The 10,170-nt window shown below is 35.3% G+C and overlaps 1 protein-coding gene across 1 annotated transcript in view; it reads left to right on the top strand.

Moving 5' to 3' along the window:
- Nucleotides 1-298: 298 nt before the first annotated feature.
- LOC103604687 (netrin receptor DCC-like) overlaps nucleotides 299-10,170 on the top strand; it is a gene marked incomplete at its 3' end in the record, with an annotated part of 22,634 nt that continues 12,762 nt past the window's right edge. Inside the window, exon 1 of the mRNA XM_008589261.1 lies at nucleotides 299-578. Within this exon, the coding sequence (XP_008587483.1) occupies nucleotides 338-578 (241 nt within the window). The remainder of the gene's footprint in view (nucleotides 579-10,170) is intronic.

Here is a 10,170-nt window from a genome sequence, read left to right as displayed (position 1 = left end):
AATTAGGCTGATTTTACTGCTCTGTTTATTTTGCAAGGCTGTTTTATTAACCAATAACAAAGCAGTAAGCTTCTAGAGATGAATAGCAATGTCTTCAAGCAATTTTTTCTAGCCGCAGAACCTACTGAAGTGCCAGACAGAGTGGTAAAGTGTGAAGAACAAAGAGATGAGACTGAAAAAATACCTTGTGAAATATAGTTTTCTATAAAGAATACAAAGGGTGATTATCTTTATTTGTGATTATTGTGCCTCATCTAAAAGATCTATCCCTTCCTTTCTTGTTTTATCCCTAGGACCACTGAGGTTCCTTTCCCAGACAGAATCTGTCACAGCCTTCATGGGAGACACAGTGCTACTCAAGTGTGAAGTCATTGGGGAGCCCATGCCAACAATACACTGGCAGAAGAACCAACAAGACCTGACTCCAACCCCGGGAGACTCCCGGGTAGTGGTCTTGCCCTCTGGAGCATTGCAGATCAGCAGACTTCAACCTGGGGACATTGGAATTTATCGATGCTCAGCTCGGAATCCAGCCAGCTCAAGAACAGGAAATGAAGCAGAAGTCAGAATTTTATCAGGTATTGGTGATGTTCTTTATTCTCTACAGAACGATATTCTCCAGAATAGTTCAAACAACCATTTTTCTTTTAACAAATATTTTGTAATCATTGTAAGTTCTGTATTATTCATTTGGTCTTTGTTTTATATTATTTCTTCTGTTCTTGATTAGTCATCAGACGAGTGTATGCCAAAAACTATTCTTAGTTTTCCATGTCTTGTTATTTAAGTTTTTGGAGAAACAGGCATCTCTCCTTGAATTTGGCCTCCTTCAATCAGCCATTTATTCACTCGTACCATTAACGTTTAGTGGGTGCTTCTTTGTGCAAGGCCCATTGCTAAGCATTTCTTATGCATTTTTTCACTTTCCTCTGATAACAGTCTAAGAGGTAGTTGTTATTATCCCCATTTTCAAAGGATGAAGGTCAGGATTAGCAAGATTAAGAACCTCCCCTGAATTCATATTGAACAATCCTTTACTCATCCTTTCTCATCCTCATTGCTGAGAAGCACTGTGCTAAGTACTAGGGATAGGACAGTGACTAAGACTGTCACAGAACCTGGCCGATTAGAGCTCTGGGTGAACACAGACATACAGTTATTACAATAAAGTGTGATTAATATTATGACAAGGAAAGTTGTTTCCCTTCATCTCTTATTATCCTTTCTCTTTGGCTAATTGTTAAGACTGACTCTGGCTTCATTTTCCTGTCCTGAATAACCAGAAGTTGGATTGGCTGATCTCTAAGATACCTTCTCTGCTGCTATTATATATCTATGCAATATCTACTTTCTCATTTGGTCTTCCTCGTAAGGCTTACTTAGACTTACTTGTGAGAACCACAAAAAGGCACATACTTAGGTAATTAGGACCGCTGTTTATTGAAACATGGGTACTGGCTCTGACTGCACTCTTAACTGTGTGTGGTTATCACAAGTACTTCAGCTATACAGAAGGTAACATTTCTAAGTCATTCTAAAAGCAAACTGGCAATGTGATTGAAAAATTCCAGGTGCTTTACTAAGAGCATCTCTAAAACCTCTCTCTAACTCTTCTGTATATTCTTTCCTCCATTAGTCACAGGGATACCAAGTTAAATGTGTCAATAATCAACAACAACATTATTTCATTCCGTCCACCAGACAGGGAGAGTTGCAAATACAACATGTATTTCCAACACTTACATGCATTTATTTAGGCATCCATTACCTACACAAAAATTTTAAATATTTATATTCACATATCATCAGATGGCAAGCCAAGGTAAACCACATAGAAAATTGGCAAGAATTTGTTTGATTAACTTAATATGACAGAGAGGTCTATTTTCCACTGATATTAAGAAATCAAGTTGGATTAATCAAATATAAATTTGAAATGAAATGTTTTGAAAGATGCAGAGACATAAGCACCAAATCACCAGTTACCTTTATTCATTCACTTTGTAAAACACTGCATTGTAATCCATGGAGATTTTTTTAAAGTCAAATTTCATTTTGTTAATTTGGCTAAAATTGGGAACATGTTGGTATACTTTGGAGGTGTGTGAGTATTTCTTTCCTAAATGAAAACTGTAATTTTTTTAAACATTACATGTAATGAGAATTTTTATCTAAGTCCTATGAATTCAAATATAAATTTACAAAAGAATTATGATCTGGGTAATACACACACACTCACACACACAAAGTGTTGTCATACATGATTAAGCCTTTCTTGTGTGCTGTTGACCACATAAATGACCTGCTGATGGCGCATGTGCTTGACCCATTTATCCTCAAGTTTGCAAGTTGGTATAGAGGTCAAATACACAGATCCACAGTTAATACAAGATTGAGTGATAGAACAAGTGAATAAATAAATGAATGAATGAATGAATGGTCAATCCCAGCTTCTCTTAGTTGCCACTTATAGTTCTCTCATTTTTAAAGTCATGCTAATCCTTTCTGAATCAATTTTTACTTTCTGTAAGTACTAGTTTGAGGCACTAATAAATTACATACATATATTACCCATTCTCTAACTCTTTTTTAATTAGGGAGGATAGAGTCAATTTAAATAGAAATCGATCATATTATTAACATGATTTTGGAACACTGAAGGTGGTACCAGAATGGTTAACACTCTTAAAAAAAAATATATATATATATATATGTATATGCACACACACACACACACACATATACATATATTATTCCACTGCCAATAAAGTACCAAGCTGACTGATGAAGTTATTTAATTCTTGATTTAGTTTGAAAAATAAATGTTAATTTGAAGTTTTGTAACTTTGCCCAACACTGTTTTTACCATAGTTCATAAAGAGAGTTTTTGAATTTGTATGTATGTATTTACAGAGAGTTACCTAGTTTTGAATAACACTTAATTTAACGTACTTATTCAAGTCTATGTGAAACATGTTTCAAGTTACCCCTATTATACATCAGGTACCTATTATCACCAAGTAAATAAGATCAATTAAATTCAGATTTTAATAACTAAATAATAGTTTTAAAGTGCTTTCAGCAGCCAGTTTCAGTTCATTCATTAAATACATACTTTATTCAACAAACGTTTGAATGAATCTTATATACCTGCAATCTTGCTGGTTGCTGGAATGAAATGTTGGAAGACTATGCCTTAAAACAGCTTAAAGTCCAGGAAGGCAAAATATATAAAGCAAGTAGGCTGTGAAAGAAGAAAGCAAAGAGTACTATTGCCCTGCTTAAGAGAAATACTATTATGCCAATCTTGAAGAACAAGTAATAGCTAGGCAAAGAAAAGTCTGCACCAGGAAAGAGGAGCAGCGCGAGCCAGGCATAGAAAAAAGAGAGATGGAAGCTTTCTCAGGGAACAGCACCTATTGTGTTTGGCTCATAGAAGCAGTGGAGAGGGACAAGCTGGAAGTAAGGGAGTTAAACTGGGAAGAAAGATAAGGTAAAATGCTACTGCATTAATCCTGAGGAGAGCTGACCAGAGCTGCTACTAAGGCAGTATCAGAAGGGATTCGGAAACGGAAATGATTCTGGAGATATATACCAGAAACATACCTGGTGCGGCTTATGAAGAACAGGGATGGAATCCAGGCTCAGACCAAAGCTAGATAGTGGCACTTTTCACTGAGATCTGGAGTGGGAGAGTGGTGTTATTGTGTTTAAGATATATAATAGATTTTAAAAAGAGATTTTCCCATAACATTTTATCTTTTCAAGATTAAAAGAATTATTGTTTCATTCAAAGACAGGAAAATTGGTAACTAATTTAAATTTCTGATTAATCTTTTAAGACCAATTGAATTTTCACTTATGAGGAATTACACATTTTTAACAGTAAGTTAGTAGTAAACTGTTGTAAAAAAATTTAAATATCTACAACAAAACACTAAGTAATAATTTAGATAATGGTAAATGTCTTACTGCATGTGATGGAGAGTATATGATGGACTGAAGCGGCTGTGGTTGTCAGTGTATTTTTTCATTTCTCATCAAATGTGAGTGCCAAGCAGGAGACTGAACAGCAGAATTATGTCTGCTTTGGGCACTAGGTTAACTAAAATAACTGGCCCCTACACTAGAGTTCTTATTTCAGTTTTTTTAATGGCCTAATTGAATTAATCAATTGGTAATTCAATGTATTGTTCATTCATTTATGTACAATTAAATGACTCTGGGCCCTGTATAGATCTGAACTAAATATCTGTATAATTAGAGAAATTAGCTTTTTTTTTTTTCTTTCAGAAATTGGAATTTTATAAAAAGTGGTTCTCTCTTATATCCATAAAATGATGCAACTTATGGCAAGTATAGAGGCATTAGCTTCTAATGGAATAAATTGGACTAAAATATATTTTGAATAATCTTTCTCTGTAATATTTATTTTTACTGAAATAAATTTTAATGAAAACCATTCCAAACTTCATCTTATTTAAGAGAAAAATTCTGTTCTTAAAGTAAGTAGTTTCAGACTTTTGTTTATCTCTAGGAATTTATTACTCACTCAATGATGCATTAAACTTTTTAGTTCATTACAAAAAATTACATATATGTTTGGTCTTCATCCCCATTTTCTGACATAATAGATACTAAAACTCTTTGGAATCTCTGGAGTGATGAGAGTCTTTAAAACTCTTTGGAATCTCTGGAGTGATAAGAGAGTCTTTTGCATGCTAAGGAGATAACTGGTGACTGGGAGACCCTTGTTATCTTCAGGATGGGGGCTGGTCACCTGGAAGACCAAAGCATGATTAGAGAGTTGGGACTTCAGCTCCACCCACCAACCTCCAAGGAGAGGATATGGGCTAAAGGTTAAGCTGATCACCAATGGTCATTGATTTAATCTATCATGCCTATGTAATAAAGCCTCCATAAAAACCCAAAAGGATAGAGTTCACATGAGCTTGTGCTTAGCTAAGCATGTGGAAGTTCCTGGAAGAAGGTGGCTTGCCTGAAGAGGACATGGAAGCTCTGCAACCCTTCCCACATGCTTTGCCCTATGCATCTTTTCCATCTGGCTATTCATCAGCATCCTTTGTAATATCCTTTATAATAAATGGGTGAGAATTAAAAACAAACAAACAAACAAACAAAAACTTTTCAGTTTGACTAAATGTTACTTATATTTGAAAATTAATTATTATTACAAGCTATTTTTAGTAACTTTTACAGACTAATGTAGGGGATAATAAAGGAAACACATTCTTTGCTGTTTAAATTTACATTCAAGCCACATAGTTAATTCATGTAGCCATACAAGGAACATAAGGCAGGGAAGTGTAACTTCAGGTAAATTTAGATTCCAAATAAACAGACAAGGAATAAATCAACTCTAGGTGGACAATTTTCAAAGTCTTTATAGATGATTACTTTTCTAGATCATAAGGTGAGAACTGTTTGTAGAATGATCCCAGTGGATGACAAATCTGAAATGAGAAATTGAACTCACCATATGGAGAGCTTTGAATCTTGTGTCCAGGAATTTAGCCTTGATTCTATTTTTATTGATGGTTGGAGGTCTTTGGTTTTTGAGCAATGGATATCCTAACATAAACATACATACAAAGAAACAGAAACAAGAAAGTGAAGAGCAAATCGGATTAATGTATTACTTGATCTTTTTGTACCATTCTTAATGCTTTTCACTGCCTTGAAAGCTTTTCCAGTTTGCTTTCTTTGTTTAGGCTAATTTTGAATAGAACTATTTCTTATACCAGGCTGTGAAAGGGCACTTTTAGCTCTTCATAGATGTAAGATGGATAAAATGGTTTCTTGTACAGCTCTCATATATACTTAGGAAAGAATGAAATATATGATCATATTATGCTTAAACCATGTGAAGTCCATGTTTCCTAGATTTTATATCAGATTTAATCCAGATTGCATAAAAATGTCTCCATATGGACTATCACAATTCATTTCCATGGATTCTGTTCATATTGAGTTAATATTGACACATTAATAAATATTTAAAATTCCCTATTTGAACTATGTACTATTGAAATAAATGGTTGAGAGTATGTGATCTGACACCAGACTGATTAAATACAAATCTCGCTCTTACCACTTACTAGTTGTGCTGTTTAGGGCAAGGTACTTAATCTAAATTTATTTATCTTTTTAATCTTAATTTATTTATCTTGCAAAATGCAGAGGATAATACCATATATTTCATAGGGTAGTTGTGAGGTTTAAATCGGACAGGCTAAGTACAATGCCTGAAATTTCTAAGTTTTCACTAGCTATTATAATTATTTCAGTATTTTAGAGATGCTAGTCTTAAGTAATTTGATTCATATATCAAGATCATTTCTCTAGTAATAAATTACCTGATTTTAGTCCTGAGTATCTTTATGTACTTGTAGTTAATTACACATGTTTTATGCTATTTATCCACAGTTCTGTCTAGTTTCTGCATTTTCTATTCATGTCTAGGAGAAGCCAGAGTCTCCTGTGACTATTTCCTGTCTTGTAACTCACTGCTACCTGAATTTTACCCTTACCTTTCCATCAACATCATTTATTTTGTTGTATGATACAGTGCGAGAGGCAATGGCCTAGAAATAGGAGTCAGAGGATAAATAAGCCTTCTATATTTGATCTTCATTACCCATTAGCAATTCACTTAATCCTCTAAAGTACTTAGTTTCCTTATCTGTTAAGAGAAGAGTTTGGACTAGATCAGCCTTTTTGAATCTATCTTCTACCAAGGATCTTTTTTTTATTTCACTCCACATTCAGCCCCAACCCTGTCTTTATAATCCCAAAGTTTAAGAGTTCAAGTTGCTAGACTAACTCCAATCATTAAATACCACAAGGCCATGCTATAACACAATAATTTACGGTCACAAATCAATCTCATAAAATATGGGATTGTCCTAATTTTACTCTATTTTATTTTTGTCCTAATTTTAGATTAATTAAGAAAATAGTTTTAAGTTGGTTTATATTGTCACAAAAAGCACCTCAAATGAAGATAGTATACTTCCTATTGTGTACATCTGACAAAGTTCTGTATGTCATTATGGACCTCCTCCCTGCTAGATGATAACTTTAGTCTGTCCTCTTTGGGAAAGAGGGCTGGGCAGAGCACAGGAGTTAATGGACAATCCTGTTATATTGGGAGTAGTTATGGGAGTTCGGACCTTTTGCCCAACGTGAGATAACTGAAATAACCAGTGTTTCATATGGAGGTGATGAAATTCCATTTGGGTGCAACAAAGTCTAATGCTTATAAGCCTGAATTTACCGTGCATTAATAGACAATTTGTTTGATTTTAAATTTGTTAAAAAGTAATTTTTCATCTCTCGGGGCTATTTTGAGGGACATCCACAAGGCCCAGGATTCCAAGTTGAAAACCAAACTACAGGGGGACCTATCACATTTTTCTTGCCATGTCACCAATGATCTTCCCCTCATCGAATCCACTAGTTTTCTCTATTTTCATTCTTGACCTTGAATGATGTTTGATATTGATTATATTATCTCCTCTTAGTGCCCACTTCCTGAAAGTTTACTATTTCCCACAAGGTCAAAAGCAAAAACAATATACAATACTTGGGATTATCCTCTACATAGAGGAATGAATATTTCTTAGAAAGGAGAAAGCCTGTCTTTTCCCAAAAGTCTGTTGGGCAACATATGGTCAGTTCTGCATTTACTAGGAATATGACATTTAGCATCCCTGGGTGGGTAGACTGAACAGTCGGACAATCATCTCCAACCAGAGACAAATAAGAAACATTCCTTGACGGTATGTGGAAGCCAAACCTATAAACCCTGAGTGCGAAAGTCACAAAAAGTAGTGAAAAGACCTATAGAGCTTGCTTTCCTCTCTGGTCTTATTTGATATCAACTTATTCTGCAGCATTAAAAAAGACATACCTTAGTTATGGGCCTACCTTTATTGATTCAACATTGGCTAAATAAAAATAATTATAAAACTTTGGTTCATTTCCAAAAACAAGAGCTGGAATTAGAAACTCATTACTTTTCTGGAAAGTTTTAAATGCTGTTTTATGCAAATATACATGAATTATGAAGATTTTTAGATTCCCTAAACTAACTTTGACACATCATAATGACAGCATTTGTTTTCTGTGATTCTACTGTCAGCTGCAAATTTTTAAAAAAAAAATCATTTTAAAAAAGAAAAATCATTTCCTTCAGACCTGCTACAAAATGTAACTGATAGACTCAAAATTTGCCTGTGAGACAGAAGGGATATAGCCATACGCCAGTGATAAGAATAGATGCTCTCCTTTCTTCCTCCATACTCTAACTACAAATAGCAATATGTGTGTGTACATGGAGAAAGAAGGAGGAAATATGAACAGATGTAGGAATATTTACAGAAAGGGAATGCCATTTTTAGTACCAGACTAGTGTAAATGAGGAAATAAAATAATAGAATCATAGAATGATGAATGATAGCTCCTGAAAAATGACTCCCTTTCTCTCTGTGCTCAAAGCTCCTTGGCTTACAGCCAGATGGATTTTTTAATTTTTTTATTCAACAAATTCAGATTCTTGCAATCAGTCTGGATTAGGCTGGTTCTTCAATAAAAAAATATATATATATATATTTTGTCTTTTTCCGTGTCCGGCAACGGATCACAACCCTCAGTGTTGCCCCCGTACCGGACCGGGACCGGCAACGGGATCGCAACCCTCGGCGCTGCTCCCGTGCCTCGCTCAGCCAGTGAGCGGGAACCGGTCTGTATGTGGGATCCGAACCCTCGGCGGGAGCGCCGCCGCACTTCCCAAGTGGTGCACTATCGCAGTGCGCCACCAGGCCGGCCCTAAAAAAATATTTTAAACACAAAGTTAGAAGAGGTTTCATGATACTTTTCACTTGAAACACATTGCAATACCTACTGGTATTCAAAGACACATGGCACTGTACTGCTGAATTTCCTAAACTGGAACTAGATAGGGGATGGCTAAGGAGCCAGCAGGTGAACAGTAGGTTAGCTTGAAATTGAGAATGCAGATAGAGGAAACTAACTGTGTGAAGTTAAATTAATTTGTAACTTTTATGCCTGGGAAGAAATCAAAGAGAATACCCCAGGGTAGCCTGCAGTGCCCTTTCATTTCCAATTGGAAAAGTGTTTGATATTCCATTGAGCAGGAATTTAATAAAGAAAACCAAGAAGTACACAATGAGATAAAGCAGCTTTGCATAAAAATTAAAAGCAATACTGGTTATTTTGAAAAAAAGACAGTTCAGTTGTGAAAACTGGTATGTTTTTTCTTGTTGACACAGATGCCAGCAGTCCATAATTGAATTTCTCTACATATCAGTTATTCTTTAAATCCAGCACCATAAATTTAGTTTTGACTATCCTAAATAATAGTTTAGGAAAATGGCCTTATTAAAAGATAGTCATCACAGGGTGATTGTGCATTATAGTTTGCCTGGAGTTGTTTGCATTACATCCGGTGTCCTAGAATAATTATGAAGTGTCCCAAGTTGGATAATTTTTATAGTCAACCTAGTCATCTACCTAGTCATGAGGCAAGGCTAAATTATGTGGACCCTTAAGGCATATGGGAAAATCTGTGAATGTGGAGGATGAGATCTAGTTCCCAGCTGGCCTCACAGACTCAATTAACTTGACTATTGTCATATCTAATAAGAACCTTTTTTTAAACAATATATGCCTTTAAACAGAAAACACTTGATGTGGATTGTGTCCCCCATGTTTTATCTATTAGTAGTTTTATCCCCACTGAGACTTTTAAGAGGATGGGAAATCCTATTATTGTAATTGAAAGGTGGAACCTTGAAGAGGTGATTAGATTCTGAAGGCCATGCCTAGTGAATGGATTAAAAGTGGTGGTCACGGGCATGGTTTGAGGGCTTAAAGAGGAGGGTGAATGAAGAGGTTAGTGTCTCTCCCTGCTCTTCTATTTTCTGCCATGTGAGACCCCTGCACATTGCTCTAAAGCCACCACCAAAGAAGACCCTCACCAAATGTGTTCCCTGGACTTTGGACTTCCCAGCCTCCAAAACTATAAGCAATAAATTTCATTTTCTTATAAATCACCAAGTTGCAGGTATTTTGTTATAAGCAACAGAATGGACTAATATATTCTCTTCATTTTCACTAGAATGCCTT

The sequence above is a fragment of the Galeopterus variegatus genome, unplaced genomic scaffold (assembly GCF_000696425.1).
Source record: "Galeopterus variegatus unplaced genomic scaffold, G_variegatus-3.0.2 Scaffold5332, whole genome shotgun sequence".
NCBI classification, from domain to species: Eukaryota; Metazoa; Chordata; class Mammalia; order Dermoptera; family Cynocephalidae; genus Galeopterus; species Galeopterus variegatus.
The sequence above is the reverse complement of the archived record's forward strand: the minus strand, read 5'-3'. Positions and strand labels throughout refer to the sequence as shown.